The following is an 18202-nucleotide window of genomic DNA, read 5'->3' on the forward strand; positions in this document are numbered from 1 at the left end:
CGCATGCATCCATTTTTCTATCCATCTATTCAATCAACATTCCTTTTGTAAGTTACTTTTTCTGATTATAGAAAGATTGAAAATTGAGTACCTTTTGGAAAATGCAGAGATTCATGAAGAAAAATAAAATCCTTCCTGACTGTACTACTAAGAAATAACCATTGTTAATATGCTGGTGTAAATACTTCCAGTTTTCTTTATAAATATAACTTTTTTCTTAAAAAAGGATTCTTTTGAAAAATACATCATAATGGGTACATTTCCCCAAAAGCTGGCATAATATTTTATCCAGCAGATATATTATCATATAATTAAAATACCCATTTCTTTATTTTGAGGACATTTTCTAGTTCTAGTTTTTATGTAATACAAGTGTCCCTATAATGGGAACATCCTTTACCATAGATGTTTGCCTCCCTTCACATGAATTTCTTATGATAAAAATCTTAGAAATGCAATTAATGGATCCAATCATTTTCGAGGATCATGACATAAACTGCCAAATTGTTTTCTAGAATTGTACTATTTTAGACTTTGAACATTGCTGAACCTGACCAACACTAAGGTTTATCACTTTAAAACACTTTGAGTTGATAGAATAAGTGGAAAATGACATTTTGTGTGTACTTTTATTTTCCTTTTGATTTCTGCTAAAAAAAGAGTTTTGTTTGTTGAGTGATTGTACTTTGACTTCTGAAAACTCTCTGCTCCTATTTTTGGCTCAGTTTTAAGGCTATCAGTCTGTTTTCTCTTTGTAAGAGTTCTTTATATATTTAAGCTATTAATGTTTGCCATCTAACCATTTTCCTTTCCACACTGGCGCTTTATCAGGCAAATAAATATGAATAGACACCTCCCATTTCCCTGACCACCAGACAAGTCTGAGCCTTGCACAACAGTCCCATGCAATGACATTGCTCATCCTTGCAAAGGGTGTGGGCCCATCCTCCCTCGCCACCTACACTGCTGTCACGAGTGGCCCACTCCTTACCAGCCAAGTGCAGCTCCACACCGCTGTGGTCAATCATGGTGGCGTTGACCTTGCTGTTGGCCACCTGGAAACCAGTCACTCTGAGCATGGCTGGCTGCTTCTTCCCCTGGTACTCATAGGCCCCTTTCCACAGTGAATTCTTGGCAAAAACATCCCCAGGAACTACAGGAATTGAGAAACAGATGTGAGAGGGACTTTGCATGTGCTGATAGAATGGGGGCCACCCGATCCCAGGGATCCCAGTTCACTCCCTGAAATTGTTTCCTTTCCCCAAAGCCTAACGTGGTAGAATGGGTGGTAGAATACTCTGGCGTCTTGCGATCCCCTTGTGTTTCAGAGAGGATGGGTGGAGGTGACTGAAATCAGCATGTCGAAGAGATGTCTGTACTGCCATGTTCACTGCAGCACTATGCACAACAGCCGAGATATGGAAACTACCCAAGTGTCCATCAATGCATCAATGGATAAAGAAAATGTGATATAAATGTATATACACAAGGGGATACTACACAGCTTTTTAAAAGAAGGAAATTCTGTCATTTGCAACAACAGGGATAAACCTGGAGGACATTATGCTAAGTGAAATAAGCCAGGCACAGAAACACAAATGTGCATGATCTCACTTATCTGTGGAATCTAAACAAGTTAAACTCATAGAAGCAGAGAGAAGGATGGTGGTTACAGAGGCTGGGGCAGAGGATGTGAAGATGTTGGTTAAAGGGTACAAGTTTTAGTAAGACAGAAGGAATAAGTTTTAGTGATCTATTGCACAGCATGGTGATTGCAGTTAATAATAATGTATCATATATTTTAAAATTGCTGAAAGATTTTAAATGTTCTTGCCATAAAAAATGATAACTAGATGAGGTGATGGATATATTAGTTTGATTTAATCATTTCACAATGCATACATATATTATAATATCACATTGTATCCCATAAATACGTACATTATTTTTCAATTAAAAATAAACTAAAGAAAGAAAGGAAAAGAGAGAGGGAACTAGAAGGAAGTGAGGGAAGAAGAAAAGAGAAAAAAAGGAGTGAAGAGGAGACAGGGAAATTTGGAGACTGGGAAGAAGTGAGAAGGGAGGAAACTGCCATGTCAGTATAGCGTGGTGGGCAGGAACACGGGCTAATGAAGTCGGACAGAGCTGGATTATAATCTTAGCTCTGTCACTTATCAGTTGTTTGATCATGTGCAAGAGCCTTAAATTTCTCACCTGTACAGGCTATACTTGTAGTCCCTGTGGGTGGGAGCCATCCACTTAACTCATTAAGGTTAAATGACCTAATGTAAATTATATGCTACATAATGTTTGGTTACAAAAGCACCTAATAAGTGATAGCTACTAAAATTGTCATTTACCCTTGTAATAATTCTCTATGGCATGTATTATAATCCCTATTTTTTTTTAGATGGGGTCTTACTCTGTCACCTAGGCTGAAGTGCAGTGGTGCCATCATAGCATACTGTAGCCTTGAACTCCTGGGCTCAAGCGATCCTGATCCTCCCACTTCAGCCTTCCAAGGGCTGGGACTACAGGCACGCCCCACCATGCCTGGCTAACTTTTAAATTTTCTGTAGAGATGGCATCTTGTTATGTTATCCAAGCTGGTCTTGACCTCTTAGCTGCAAGTAATCTTCCCACCTTGGCCTCCCAAAGTGCTGGGATTATAGGCATGAACCACTGTGCCTGGTCTATGATCCCTATTTTACCAGAAGGTAAACTGAAGGTTAAAGGTGAAGCTCATGTGCCCACGGACACAGCTGGTCAGTGACCACAATGGCACTCCAACTGAGTTTTCGGTGCCAGATGTAGTCTTGTTTCCTGTGTCATACATATGTGATGCAGAAAATAAAAGTAGAAGGTTTAAAAATGGATGTGGTAGTCTGTAAGATTTTTGCCTTGGTCAGGCCACACCTGTAGTTCTGTGTTTAGTTCTGGATGTGACACTTTCAAAGACACAATACTTGTCTTAAAAATGTAACAATTTCCAGGATGCTCCCTGAGCAGGACTGGGTCTATGTGTCTGGGTGACATCCCGGCCGGTCCTGTGCCAGGAGAGGCTATAGCAATGACTGGTTCCAGTGCTGGAAGCTTTGGACACGTTTCTGGAAGGCCCTAGCTCTCTCTTCCAGATGAGGTTTCTGCTTCCTTCGGGCTCACTTCCTCCCAAAGCCTGCCTGGGCTGGGGAGGTGCGTGGGGAAATTTGCCGGGTCTGTACATAGTTTTCATGCACTTCCACTGGACACTCAGCAATTTACGTGCATGGCTCTGGCTAGCCAGGTGAAAGAAAGTAGCACCAGCTTTTTAAACCAACGATTTGGACCATACATACTCGAGGCTTGCGTGAGCGGCGGCTCCCGGGCAGTGTTGACGGGTCTCCCACTGGGCCGGACCTCTGCTGGGGAAAGAGAATGGAAGGAAACGGGTTCAGACTCTGGTTCACACTCTATTGGAAAAATAAGGGTCACCTGTCTGACATTAGGTCAAGGGGTTCTTTGACATCTTGCTTTGGACTTATCTTCTTAGACCAGGAGGTGAACTGCTTTGATGGTCTGGTGATGCCGTGGCCCTCTCTCAGAGTAATAAAATACAAAGAATGACAAAGGAAATCAATTTTATTAGTACAGTTATTAAAATATTAAACAAGACATTAGGATATGGTTGTATATATGATGCCACACTACTGCATTAAATATCAGAATTTAGCAGCAAGTTTAGTAACAACCATAATCTTGAAGTAGTCAGCAACATTAATATTTTACAATATTGGTAACAATTATAAAATAATACAAAAATGTCTGCAATTTCTACTGATGACAAATTTACAGGTATTGCCAATAATACTATGGGTGGCCATCTATATTCAAAATTAATAGAAATGTAAAATTCGAAAGCAAACACATATATTTTCCCATCCTAGTCCATGGACTCCCTGAATGCCCTTACTTGGGTTAAAAGCCCTGTCCCTGACTCTGCTTTCCTTCTAGATGCCGTGTATGAAGGAGGAACTTGTACCCATCAAAGGTGACCCCTCGGGCCCTGGTGGGTGTACTGATGGAGTGCTTTCCTCTCTTGGAGGGATGGTGTTAAGACTGAGAAGTCTTCACGGGCAAAGGCAAAGGCAAAAGCCTTGGGGCTGAGCCTGAGATCCTAGACTGCAGGTGTCCGCTGTGCCACTTACTGATTGTGTGATCTTGACTAGTCACTTGACTACTCAGAGTCTTTGTCTATCCATTGAAACATGGAAAAATACTAAAACATACATCGCAGGTCTATGCTGAATAAATGAGGTTATGAATTTGAAAGTCATGGTCAGTCAATATTAACATCTTTTCTTCTTTTGCAGAGAAACAACAGAAAATCTGCCTTGTCACCAAGTAAGGGCACACTTGCCAATGTTTCCCTTGGAGGGGAGACACAGGGCATTAGCAAAACCCCTCCATCTCTGGAGGTCAGCTCTGGGTATACAGAAAGCCATGGAGAAATTTTCCATAAAGACTCAGTGAGAGTATACTTCTGAACAGAATGCTTTATTGTCTCAGGGTCTGTAAGATGAAGGGAGCAAAGACGGAAAAAGCATTTTATGTGCAAGGCACTGTGCTAGGCATTTATTCATGTGATCTCATTTACTCCTGCTGCTGAAACTGTGAAGTAGAGATTATTGTCCCAATTTTATAGAAGACAAACTTGCTGAGAGGCGGAAAGGTGAAGGGGCTTGCTCAAGATCATACATTAAGGCCGGGTGTGGTGGCTCACGCCTGTAATCCTAGCTCTCTGGGAGGCCGAGGCGGGCGGATTGTTCGAGGTCAGGAGTTCGAAACCAGCCTGAGCAAGAGCGAGACCCTGTCTCTACTATAAATAGAAAGAAATTAATTGGCCAACTAATATATATAGAAAAAATTAGCCGGGCATGGTGGCGCATGCCTGTAGTCCCAGCTACTTGGGAGGCTGAGGCAGAAGGATTGCTTGAGCCAGGAGTTTGAGGTTGCTGTGAGCTAGGCTGACGCCACACACTCACTCTAGCCTAGGCAACAAAGTGAGACTCTGTCTCAAAAAAAAAAAAAAAAAGATCATACATTAAGGGGTTGAGTTGGGATTCAACTTCATCTACTGCATCTAAAACATTTTATATTTTTAAATATGAGTGCCTATAAATAACATCAAAAAGAATAAATTACTTATGAATAAATGAAACCAAACAAGGCAAGACTTGTACACTGAAAATTATAAAACACAACCAGAAGAAATCAAAGATTTAAATAAATAGAAAGACATTGCATGTTTATGGATTGGAAACCTGAATATTGTTCAGATGGCAACACTCCCCAAACTGATTTATAGATTCAGCACAAACGCTGTCAAAATCCCAGCTATTTTTCAGAAATTGACAAGCCAATCTTAAAACCCATATAGAAATAAAACACAAAAGAAGAACAATCTTGAAAAATAATAACAAAGTTTGAAGATTGGCAATTCCCAATTTCCAAACTTACTACAAAGCTAAAGTAATCAGGGCTGAGGAGTGCCAGCATATGATAGTCACAGAGATCAGTGGAATAGAATAGAGAATCCAGCTATGAACTCATACATTTATGGTCAAATGACTTTTGACAGGGGTGTCAAGACAATTCAGTGGGGGAAACAATAGTCTTTCCAACAAATGGTGCTGGAACAACTGGATATCCACACACAAAAGAATGAATTTGGACTCCAACCTGACACCATAAAAAATTAACTCAAAATGGATCAAAGATATAAATGTAAGACATAAAACTGTAAAACTCTTAGTGTAAAACATAGGCAAAAATATTTGTGACCTTGGGTCAGGCAAAGTTTCTTAGATATGACAGCAAAAACATAAGAAATCAAAGGAAAAATAAACTGGATTTCATAAAAATTAAAAAGTTTGGTGCTTCAAAGGATACCAACATAAAAGTGAAATGACAACCCACAAAATGAGAAAAATTTGCAAATCATGTATCTTATTAGGGCCTTGTATTCTAAATATATAAAGAACTTATATTAAGAACAACCTTAAATAGACAACCCAATTGGAGAAATGTCTATATAAATCCTTTGTCCATTTTTTAAAGAAGATATACACACATAAAAAGATGCTCATCATCATTAGCCATTAGGGAATATAAATCAAAACTACAGTGACACAGGCAACAAAAGCAAAAATAGACAAATGTTATTACATCAAACTAAAAAGCTTTTGCACAGCAAAGGAAACAATCAATAGAGTAAAGGAACAATCTATGGAATGGGATAAAATATTGGCTAACCATACATCTGATAAGAGGTTAATATCCAAAATACATAAAGAACTTAAATAACTCAATAGCAAGATATAAATAACCTGATTAAAATATATAAATAACCTGATTAAAAAATGAGCAAAGGATCTGAATAGATATTTCTCAAAAGATGACACACAAAGGGCCAACAAATATATGAAAAAATGTTCAGCATCACTAATCATCAGAGAAATGCAAATTAAAACCACAATGAGATATCACCTTACACCTGTTAGAACAGCTATTATCAATAACGTTAAAAATGACAAGTGTTGGTGAGGATATGGAGAAAAGGCAAGTTGTGTATACGGTTGGTGAGAATGTAAATCAGCACAGCCACTGTGGAAATGATATGGAGGTTTCTCAAAAAATTAAAAATTCAACTACCATATGATCCAGCAATCGCACTACTGGGTATATATCCAAAGAAAATGATATCAGTAAGTCAAAGAAATATGTGTACTCTCATGTTTATTGCAGCATTATTTACAATAGCCAAGATAGAGAAAAAGCCTAAGTGTCTATCAATGAATCAATGGAAAAAGAAAATGTGATACATCTATAACATATATATATATATATACATATATATATATATATATATAGTATAGTGTGTGTATATATAAACACACACAATGGAATACTACATAGGCTTAAAAAGGAAACAAATTCTACCATTTGCAATAACATGGATGAAACTGGAGGACATCATGGTAAGTGAAATAAGCAAGGCACAGAAAAACAAATATTGCATGATCTCATTTATATGTGGAATCTAAAAGAATTGAACTCATGCATAGAAGCAGAGAGTAGAATGGTGGTCACCAGGAGCTAGGGCAGGTGGCCGGGAGGAACTGGGGAGATGTTGGCCAAAGGAGGCACAATTTCACTTACTAGGAGATCTATTGTAGAAAATGGTGACTATAGTTAATAACAATATATTTATTGTATACTTGAAAACTGCTAAGTAGATTTTGTATTCTCACCCAAAAAATGGTGAGTATGTGAGGTAATGGATATGCTAATTAGCTTGACTTAGCCATTCCACAAGTGTTTGTATATGTATATCAAAACATCATGGTGTATATCATATTTGTTTGTCAATTAAAAACAATTAATTGGGTGAAAAAACTGAAACAAACAAAAAAACCACAATAAGATACCACTTTACACCTACTTAGGATGAATATACTAAAAAAAGATGGACAATAACAAGTGTTGACAAAGATGGAGAGAAATAGGAACTCTGGTGCCTTGTTGGGGGAGTGCAAAATGGTGCAGGCACTTTGGAAAGCAGTTTGACAGTTCCTCAAAATGTTACACATAGAATTACTCCTAGATATATAGCCAAGAGAGTAAAAAATATATCTATACAAAATGTGTGCATGTATGTCCACAGCAGCATCATTCATAATAACCAAAATATGGAAACAAACTAAATGCCCATCAGTGGATGAGGGGATAAATGGAAAGTGGTATAGCCGTCTGCAGAGCACTATACAGCCATAAAAAGGCATCAAATTCTGATAAGCTATCGCATGCACGATTCTTGAAAACAGCATGCTAAGTGAAATTAGCCAAACAAAAAGGGCAAATATTGAATGATTCCACTAACATGGGGTGTGTAGAATAGGCAAATTCACAGAGACAGAAAGTAAAATAGTGGTTACTGCTGGCTAAGGAAAAGGGGGAATAGGAAGTTATTGTTTAATGAGTACAGAGGTTCTGTTCTGGATAATGAAAAAGCTCTGGAAATGGACAGTGGTGATAGTTGCACAATATCATGAATATATCTAATACCAATTTTACCATAATAAAAACTTAAAAAATAAATGTACTTAAAAACCCTTATATTACTATCATATATGGAAAACAAATATTATTTTCCATAAATAAAAGAAATCTATGACAGTTCATACAATGAAAATGAAACAGTGTGATTAAATTCTGGCTCTGAAGGCTTCTCCCTGCAGGGCAGGGCAGCACAGTAGTTAAGAGCACGATCCTCAAGTTAGACTGTCAGGGTTTGGATCCTCAGCTCTTACCCTTTACCAGCTGGTGGCCTTGGACATGTTAATTCACATCTCTGTGCCTGAGTTTCCCCACATATTAAATAGGGATACAAACAGCCCCTGCCTCATAGGTGCCTGTGAGGATGAAACGAGTCAAGTCATACAAAGTGCTCAGGACAATGCCTGACAGGGGTGAGACCAGCTCCTGTAAGGCAGAGTTCAGTGCTACTCCAGCACCACACTGATCCTTTACCCTTGGTCCTCTCACTTAAGACTGGACTCAGACATCACCTTCCCCTGGAAGCCCTCCCTGATTTCTTCCCTGCCCCCTTTAGTGCCCTTGTTTGGTGCATCCCCCTGTCCCTTCGGGTACTGCTGTATCTGGTAACGTGTCTGTCTGCTCCAGCGGAGCGTGAGCTCCTTTAGCAGAGTCGTGGCCATCACCTCTGAATCCCCCGTCCCCTGCACAGGCATGATGCTCAGTTGAAGAACTGAGAAAGACTGAATGAAGAAGAGGGGGAGGGAGGCCTGGGATATCTTGGTAACCCCAAGGGACCCATGTGGGGGATGCTGTTTAATCAAGGTTATAACATGAGTAAGACATTATTCCAGCTTGGTGGGAGAAAGAGCGTTTGTCTGCCCGAGGATTAAGCATCATCCCGTGAGAGCGTTTCAGTTGGGGCAGAAGGCAGCAAATACAACTTGGGACTGGCTCAGTATGTGCCTCTTAGACTGCTCTGGTTTGGTCTCCTGGAGACTCATCGCCTTAGGAAACCAGAAGCAGGGCCCAGCTCCTGGAAATCCAGCTTCTTCCTTCTCTTTTGCCCTCTTTCAGCTCAAGGTCACAGCCGTCACCTTCGGCTTCCCACCCTGGCGAGGTCACCGCGCGGGCTCACTCACCCAGGCAGATGGGCGGCTTGCCTGTCCAGCTGCCGTCCGCCTTGCAGGTGCGGTGCTCGGAGCCCCCCTTGAGGGAGAAGCCCTCCTGGCAGGAGTAGATGAGCGTGTAGCCCATGGAGGGCAGGTCCAGGGCCCCGACGTTGGCATGGGTGGGCGTCTCCGGCTGCCTGCAGTGGTGGGCTGGGCGAGAGGAAAGACACTGTTGGACCTGCGGGGATGAGGGGCTTCAGGGGGCCTTTTGGACCCTCCCCCTGTTCCCTCCCTTCCTAGGCCCTTTCATGCCCAGCCCCCCTCCCCCATCCTGCCCCCCGACCCCAAGCTCCCTGTCTGTAGGAGTGGCCGACATGGAGGTCAGGCGGACACTGGCTTGGTCAGCCCTGCAGGAGCCTAGGCAGGTGGCACTTCTGAGGAAGGAGTCACCATGGTCAGAAGCCCGATATCTCTGCCCTGGGGCCTGGCCTTAGACTTGTTAGCTTTTGCTGCCACTGGATAGTTTTTTCTTTGCTAAGACACGGGGATTGCCTTCTAACATCAGAAATGCTCTCGTGTGGAAACGTCTTCTGTGAGGCCCCAAGGGGTAAGACCACAAAGAGACCGATATTAGCCCAAATGAGAGGTTGTGAGTTCCCTGTCATTCAGAGCATTCAAGCATGTCCTGGACACCCAGCAGGGGCAAGAGGAATTTTCTCGGGATGCTGGTGAAATCTGCACTCACGGACACAGTCGGGCGGGGTTCCGCTCCAGGTCAGGTTGGGGAGGCAGGTCCTGGTGGTGGAGCCCTGAAGCAGGTAACCTTTCTGACAACGGAAGAGCACTGTGCTTCCAACCTGTGGCAAGGACAGCGACGGTCCTGTCGTCCCCTTCCCTCCAGCAGTGCATCATACACCTGTCCCTGACCACTCGCTCTCCCAAGACCCAACTCTGATCGGCTGTTGCCACTGCCTGCAATGCCCTTCTGCCTCTCTGCCTGGGCCACTCTTATTTATCCACAGGCCTCGTCCGGTCCCCCGAGCCACGCTGCAATGTTACAGTCTGTCGTGGTACACAGAGCGCCTGGTTCAGAATCAGAAACTGCTGCATCTGAGTTCTGGCTTCTGTGTTTACTCCCGACAGTCTGCATGGAACTCTGCAAACCTTAGCCTTCCTCCGTGCGACGCAAGGATGACCATCCCCGCCACAGCTACGCTGGAATGTCCTGGCACTCAAGTGCGATGGTGGATTTGACAGCATTTTATAGAATGTGAACAACAGTGCAAAATAAAACTATCATTTGTGTATGTGTCCCTTTCTTCTATGAAACTGTAAATTCCTTAAGGACAGGTGACTTCTTTATAGATACAGCCCCCAAGGATCTGGCATTGTGCTTTGTAAATATCTGTTGAACAGAATTGCCAGCTCCCTCTGTCCCTCCCACTGCTCAGCTGTGTTCTCCACCTTGACACTCCACAAGCCCCTCACTGTCCCCGTCACTCACAGTCCCCGACACTGCTGCTACCACCGGCTCCAGCCCTCCTTCTCCTGTCCACCGGCGTGATGTGGCAGATCAGTTTCCCACCTTGCAACTCGGATCATACTACTTCCCAGCTTAAACACTCATGTATCCCTGTCACCCACTGGAGCAAATGCAAATGCACCATGTAACTCTTAATTTTCACGCCCTTCCTCCACGCCCAACCTGTTTCTCTCTTGGATTTCATCATGTGATTCAGCAAATGGCACCTTTATCCACGCAGCTGTGCAAATCAAGCACCTCAAGTCATCTGTGAATCCTTCAACTCCTAAGTCAGACCCATCAACGGGCCCCCATGGTTCCACCTGCAGAACGTGCCCTGAACTCTTCACTTCCCCCGTCTCCGCTGTCACTGCCACTTATCTTCCACCCAAGTCACGACGACAGTGTGCTACCTGTCTAAGTGCTTCTATTCTTAACCCCGTTGTTCACCCTCTACTCAGCAGCCTGAGTGATATTTCAAGTGATGAATCAGATTAGTCACCTTCAAATGACATTTAGAATAAAATCCAAAATATTTGTCATGGCCTCAGGGCCCTGCATGACCTAGCCCATGGCTTCCTCTTTGCAAAAACCTTCCTGTTTCTGAAGAGCATACTTTAAAGAGGCAGAGCTCTTCCTTTCTCTGCTCTCCAAGGTCTTGTCCTAGCACTGTCCCGAGGACAGTCTCTAGGTCCTCTGATGCTGACAGTGACAGGAAGGGACAGGGAGCAGGAAGGCCCCATCTTGGTTGACCCCATTACCTGGTAGCCCTGGGAATTGTTCTGAATCCCAAACTGCGGCATGCCGGGGTCTGCACACATGGTCAGCGTCGGATCTGGGTTGTCAAAACAAAGACACAGGCCACAGGGTCACTGCGGCTGTCACTGCCTTGTCTCAGTCTGGGGAGCAGGGGGAGCAAAGGAAACAGAGCCACATCCTGGCTGCCTTGCCTTTTCAGACCCCCACCCCCATCACAGCCCCAGCTGACGATTCAGTTCCCCAGAGCAGGTGAGCTCTGGCTAATTTGTGCCCTGCTCCGAGACGCTCAGAGGAGGGGGACTTGTTTCCTTTCGCAGTGAGCCCACTGAACACAGGGAAGGATGGTCAGCATCTCAGGCCCAAAAGAAGGTTCCCCCAGCTGGGGCACTCTCTGCCGCAGTGGCCTCTCACCTATGCAGCTGGGCTGGGTGCCGCTCCACGTCCCATCCGACTGGCAAAACCTGCGTGGCGAGCCCACCAGCACCAGCGGGGCATGGCAGGAGTAGGAGACAGACGACCTGTAGGAGAAGCCTCGGTCCTCTCTCCTCCCGTGGGCCGGGACACCAGGGTCTCCGCAGAACACGGCTGGGAAGACAAAGGGAGGGAGGCAGGTCAAGTGGCTTTCTGGAACCTGGTCTCCCTCTCCCGCACCCCCACCATTGTCCTCTGTGTTGCTTTCTTCCTGGTTCTGCTTGAACTCTGGGAACTGGCAGCCCCAGGTAAGGGCTTACACCTGCCTCGGTGCCACTGCTCTGTGGTCCCTCTCCCTCCTACGTTCCAAGTGCTTATTCACGGAGCACCGTTACAGGAAGTTCAGGACATTGAAAAACATAAAAAATTACAATCCCACTATCCCAAACTTCTTTCCATTTCCACACACATTCTCTTCTAGTCTCTAATCAGTTGTATGCAAACTTTCACAGACAGAGCTGAAAACCAAAGTCCAGGTGATTATGAATCTTGCTTCATTCACTTAATATTGCCCTGTAAACATTTGCCACATTTATGATGTCATTATCACTTATTGGCTACATGATTTTGCAATGGTTGGTTGTACTGTAATTACATTTTGTCATAACTATTATATTGAACATGTTCTATTATTTTAAGGTTACATATGGCTTTTCTTTCACATGTATCATTTTTTAGGAGAAGTTTTTAGGAGTGGAGTCATTATTTTTAAAGGTTTGAACATGTTCGCAGTTCTTGATGTGTACTGTCAAATTTCTTTCTCCAAAGGATGCACGTTTGCACTGCGGTGGGGAGTGTGTGGGCATATCCATTTCGTTCAGGTCACGTTAAGATCAGAGAGTGTCACTGACTACGAAATGCACAGCCCCCGACATCTCTTCAAGCATTACTTTACGCTGAGTGTCGGTGTGTGCACAGAGTCATGAGGTTCACAATCACGTGCAAAATAAAATGGAAGTTGGACCTGCAGCCCATTCCCTGGAAGCTGGGGAGTCCAGGCTGGCCATCAGCAATCGATTAAAAGCCGAGTTGATCTCAAGTTACCATATCCGGGAAGGATAAGATGTACAAACGAGTGAAGAGTGAGTGGCTCGGCCTTTCTAATAAGCAATGTGATGCCAATTAAAGTAATGAGATGTCTTTTTAAATGCCTCAGGCTGGTAAATATTTTAAAAACTGGCACAATCCATTGTTGATGAAGGTGTAATCAAGGAACATTCTCCTAAAGTGCTGTTGGTAATGTAATATGGGACACTCTTTCTAGAAGACAGTTTGTCAAGAAATGAAGAGTGACTGTCTTGGCCCAGCACTCTCACTTCTAGGACTTTGCCATAAGAGTAAAAAGAAACACAATTTTTAAGGATACTTGTTGCATAACTACATCTAACATAATTAAATTAGAGATGGCCTAAATTCAGCACCAGTAGGAGATGATTAAACAAGTAGTGGTATCTACACCAAGGAAATTCTTTAAAGCCATTAAACGTGATGACATGCAGATCAGTATCATCGAAGGTGTTGATGGAAAGGTTTTGGTGACCTATCAATGACTACAAGTTAGAAATCGCATGTACAGCACGGCCCAATACCATTCATAGAAAACTGTACCCAAATTGCTATAGATGCAGAGATGCATGGGGAACCACGTATTAACAGAAGCACAATCAGAAGCTTAATTGTGGTTATCACTGGGAAGTGATGAGTTGGATGATTTTTACTTTCTTCTTTGTATTTTCTAATGTAGTATAAATTTTTTTAATGGTGACCATAATTTATCATTAAAAAGCAATTCAGCTATCTCTCCAGAGGACAAGCAAGGTTGCTGAGTCCAGACTCAACTGTGACCCTGTGACCCTGTGACCCTGTCTGCATGTTTCCCCGGTGGTACGTGAAGGTTGGTAGACTAAAATGCGCCAAATGCCTGTGTCCACTCTGGGGCAGCTGGCCCTGAGCACTGCTGAAATTCCCAAACGGAAGCAAATTTTCAGAGGTACCCAGTGTCATGAGCACGTGGACAGTTTTCCGCAGAGTTAGATAAATTAGAAAGAAAAATCAGCTTCCTACTGTTTGTTCAAAGCATGGGCACAGCCAAACCTTCCAGACCCCATTCATGGGTGTAAATGACCTGGAACCTCAGTAAGGAATGAGCCCTGGAATGGACTTGGGGTCTTCAGGGTACAACTGGGCGAGGTGGATAAAAACTAAAGTATCGCACCAGAAAATTGAGGGTCCCCCCAGAAGTCTTCTCTGTGCAGGGTATTTTCCATGAAGACAGATACGTTCCTAGCCCTGGGTGTTCCTGGATCTTTGGGTACCAGCCCATCCAGTTAACAACCTTCAGGTCAAAAAACACCCCCCTTATCTCTGGCTTAATTTCTTTCCACTGTGACTCCAGACAACGTCTGAGGCCAGGGCTCAGTTAAGGTATTCTCGTTTTTCTTGCTCTAACCTTCCCTACCTCTTTAATAGCATCTTTGATGACGTGCCTCCCTGACTTAGGGGAGGGGTGACCTACTCTAGGCCTTCCGGCAGCCGAGCTCCGAGGCCGGCAGGGGAAGGAGCCAGCAGGTAGGAGCGACTTACGGAAACACTGAGGCAGCTCTCCGGTCCAGGATCCGTTTCCCTCGCAGGTGAGCACCGCGGGCAGGGAGAGCTGGTAGCCCTCCAGGCAGGCGTAGGTCACGCTGGAGCCCCACGTGAAGTCAGACCCCACCACCTTCCCGTTGGGGATGAGCTGAGGCGGCATGCACATGATCGCTGGGGGGAGACCAGAGCAGGCTGAGTGCTGGCGCTGTCCTGGGGACCCCAGCCCCCGTCACCATCACTGATATCACCGGCTACCTCGCACCTGCCGGGTGTCTGGGCTAAGCAGGAAGAACCAGAAGGGACCCCTGTACTGCGGAAGTCTGGTCTTCTTGCACCTTACAATGGCTTCTCTCAAGCGTGACAACCCAGGCCCCAATGTTCAAGGCCCGGGCCTTGCTTTGGTACCTTTGGCCTCCCTCCTGGCAGATGTTCAGGGACAAGTTCTCACCTTGCACACCCCTGATAGGGGTGATAAGGGCTCTGCCTTATCACCCCCTCCTTTCTAGACGCTCATGGCCTACATCTCACTTTTGCACCTTATTTGGCCCTCCGCCCACCTCTGCAGCCCCCGACGCACCTTTGCAGACGGGCTTGGTACCATTCCACGTTCGGTCCTTGGTGCAGCTCAGCACAGATACCCTGTGTGATTCCATCATGTAGCCAGGGACACACTGATAGGTCACAGTTTTGTTGTACCTGAAGTCATTGCCCAGCCGGAGGCCATTGGCTGGAATCCCAGGGTCCCCACAATTTATGACTAGAACAAAAGAGAGACAGCGGTATTCACTCCCAGCCCAGACCCCGTTTCTTCTCAGCGTTCCAATCCCACCTCTGTTACTCACTGCACACATCCTAGACGGAAGGCTGTCAGATCAGGGATGCCCAGCTGGGAATCGCCAGTTCTGAAGTCCATTTGGTCCAATGCCCCACCTTGGCCCTGCCCTTGCCCACACCATCCTTATGCACCCAGCCATTGAGCTGTGGAGACCAGCCTTCTGACTCACCCCCCACTAGGAAGTACCCAGAGAGCTCAGTCCCTAAATGAGGCTGGCGCAGAGGGAGAGGGGGTTCCAGGTTGAGGAGCCTAAGGTGTGTTAATGAACCATATAAAATGATTAATTTGTCTGTCAAGGGGCTCCTTGTCACCTGCTGTTGCGCTTAGGGGGCCTCTCTCTGCAGGCTGAATGGCCTGGAAGCAGGGTCTGTGGCCCATGAAGTGGTCCTGCCTGTGTTATGGTGGCAGAGAGGGTGGGGTTTGGTGAGCTCTGGTCCCAGAACAAAAGTGACCTGGGACTTCAGATGGAGCCCGAAATCACAGACTAGGACTTTGACTGGAGAATGTTGTCAGATTCTCTGTTCTCATCTCCTCCTTCTATCTGGGACCCAAGGAAAAGGTCTGGGGCTACCGGTGAGAGAAGAAGGACAGGGGAGCTGTGAGGCTACGCGCTGCACAGGGCCCAGGCCAGGTGGGGATGGGTACGAGGAAAGAAGGAGGTGACAAGGATGGTGGGTGGTGGCAACTTTCACGTGGAAAGAGAATTAGGCTGAGCCTGGGAGGTTAGCCCAGAAAGAGAAAAGAAAGCCCAAGGGATTGGCTAAAGCCTGAGAAATGGCCAATGTATATTCTCAACCTCCATGAGCCTCCCGCATCTTATATGTAAAATGGGGCTAATGGTAGCTACTTCATGGGCTTGTGGCGACAATCAAACAATATATGCATATAAAATAACGCACTCAGCTCAGTGGCTGCCACGCAGTGCACGCTCAATAAAGAGGCTATTCACGATTCTCTTTCAGCCTCAAGTCCTACCCCTCCAGCCGGCCTGCCCATCCCCCCACCCATACCCTTCTTTGGCATGCAGGAGCTGGGCCACCCAGGCCCCATTTGCCATGGAGTCCAGAGGGCCTGGCGCTCACCTGTGCACTCGGGGTCACTGCCTGTCCAGGTGCCATTGACCGAGCAGTGACGGCTGAGCAGGCCCGTGGCGTAGTAGCCTTCCCGACACTCGTAGACGATGGAGCTGGAGAAGACCAGGCCGTCACTGAACATGACGCGGGCGTTGCTTGGCGTCCCGGGGTTCCCACAAGAGATCACTAGGAAGCCAAAAGAGCACGCTATTTACCAAAGCTGTGGTGGGCATCACCTGGGGACCAAGAACTGCCCAGAGTGGAAACCACGTGCTACACAGGGACCCTGTGGATGGAAATGCTTCTCATGCTGTTTTCACATCGAGTTATCTCAGCCCTAGACAGGAAGGAGACACCTATATGAATCTTTTTTAATCTCTAAAAAATCCTGTCTTTTTTTTCTAGAAAAAGACTATATCTGTTTTATTATCACCCCTAAAATTTTAAACACAATTCCTTAATATCATCAAATATTCAATCAGTGCTTAATTTTCAATAGTCTCATTTTTTTTTTTTTTTTTTACAATTGATTTGTTGGAATCAGGATCCAGATAAGGTCCACGTGTGACATTCGGCTAACATGTCTCTAAGACTTTGAATCCAGAGATTACTATTCCCTCTTCTATAATGTATCTGTTGCAGAAACTGGGGCATCTGCCCTGCGGAACCTCCCACTTTCTGGGCCTTGCTAACTGCATCAGTGAGGTATAGTTTAACATGTGTCTCTGTGCCCTGCAGTTCCTGTGACCAAGTTGTGCTTTTTGGCAAAGGCACTTCATAGGTGGTTTGTATCTTTCTTATTGTGTTGGATCAGGAGGCACAGAATGTCTGTCTGTTTTCTTGTTCGTGGTGTTGAGGCTGCACGGTGGTTTCAGGTTTGCCCACCTAACCCGGCACTATAATGCTCCCATCAGTTTTTCACTTAATGGTTTTAGCAGCAATTGATGGTTGCTGGCCAGATTCATTATTCAATTAGGGACTGGAAAATGGTGATATTCTATCATTCTTTCTGCATTAGCTGGAGCTCTTTAACAAAGAAATTACCCATCATTAAATATTTGTTTACCCTGAAATACAGTTCATATGCGAAGGCCGTGTAATGCTTGATCCTTCTGATTTTTTTCTTTATCAGAATAATGAGTCAGTTTCTTAGCAAGCTACAAAGACAACCAAGGAGGTTACTTAAGAATCATTTCAAACTCGTGTATTTATGCCATACCTTGCCACTACTATTCTTATTGAAGCTCAAATTATCCCATCTTTGGCCAATGGGAGCCTTTTCAAGTTGGCTCCTAAGTTCCTCTCCTATGATCCTACTTATCAGTGGTGGATTCCTTGCTCAAGCGACAAGATATTCTATGTTTTTCTTGTATATTTCCAGCCCCAGCCCTGGAATCAGCCATGACTCCACAGAGCCTGGTTCCTTATAACAGAGAATGGATTTAGAGACCACAATCTGGGCACAACAAGGACTTATTGCTGCTGAGCTGGTCATGGGTTCTAGAATTTAAGAATGGCTAGAGCTGGGGAAAGAACTTTTTAAACTGAGAATGCATTATGAGTTTATGTTGATACTGCTAATCCAAATTTAGAACTAAGGGTTTTTCCTTAACCTCTTCATTTTTATATCTCTTTTATGCTGAAAATATTGGTTTGCAATGACAACAGATAATTTGTATTTGTCTTACACATATATATATATTATAGTAGTGCATATATTATAGCTCTGGGATAGTAATATCAATATTATTGCTAACAATATGATTGCTGA

General features: G+C 44.6%; 1 protein-coding gene across 3 annotated transcripts in view; it reads right to left on the bottom strand.

The window, feature by feature from the left end:
- Nucleotides 1-18202, bottom strand: part of CSMD2 (CUB and Sushi multiple domains 2) — a 570274-nt gene that overhangs the window by 11864 nt on the left and 540208 nt on the right. For all 3 annotated transcript variants that reach the window (XM_075996375.1, XM_075996373.1, XM_075996374.1), the window contains 9 exons: nt 16441-16617; nt 15101-15280; nt 14521-14694; nt 11878-12051; nt 11469-11542; nt 9931-10042; nt 9216-9395; nt 3336-3401; nt 992-1153 (listed from right to left, as the gene is read on the bottom strand). In XM_075996375.1, coding sequence (XP_075852490.1) covers nt 992-1153; nt 3336-3401; nt 9216-9395; nt 9931-10042; nt 11469-11542; nt 11878-12051; nt 14521-14694; nt 15101-15280; nt 16441-16617 — 1299 coding nt within the window. The remainder of the gene's footprint in view (nt 1-991; nt 1154-3335; nt 3402-9215; nt 9396-9930; nt 10043-11468; nt 11543-11877; nt 12052-14520; nt 14695-15100; nt 15281-16440; nt 16618-18202) is intronic.

Source organism: Microcebus murinus, chromosome 2 (assembly GCF_040939455.1).
Source record: "Microcebus murinus isolate Inina chromosome 2, M.murinus_Inina_mat1.0, whole genome shotgun sequence".
NCBI lineage: Eukaryota > Metazoa > Chordata > Mammalia > Primates > Cheirogaleidae > Microcebus > Microcebus murinus.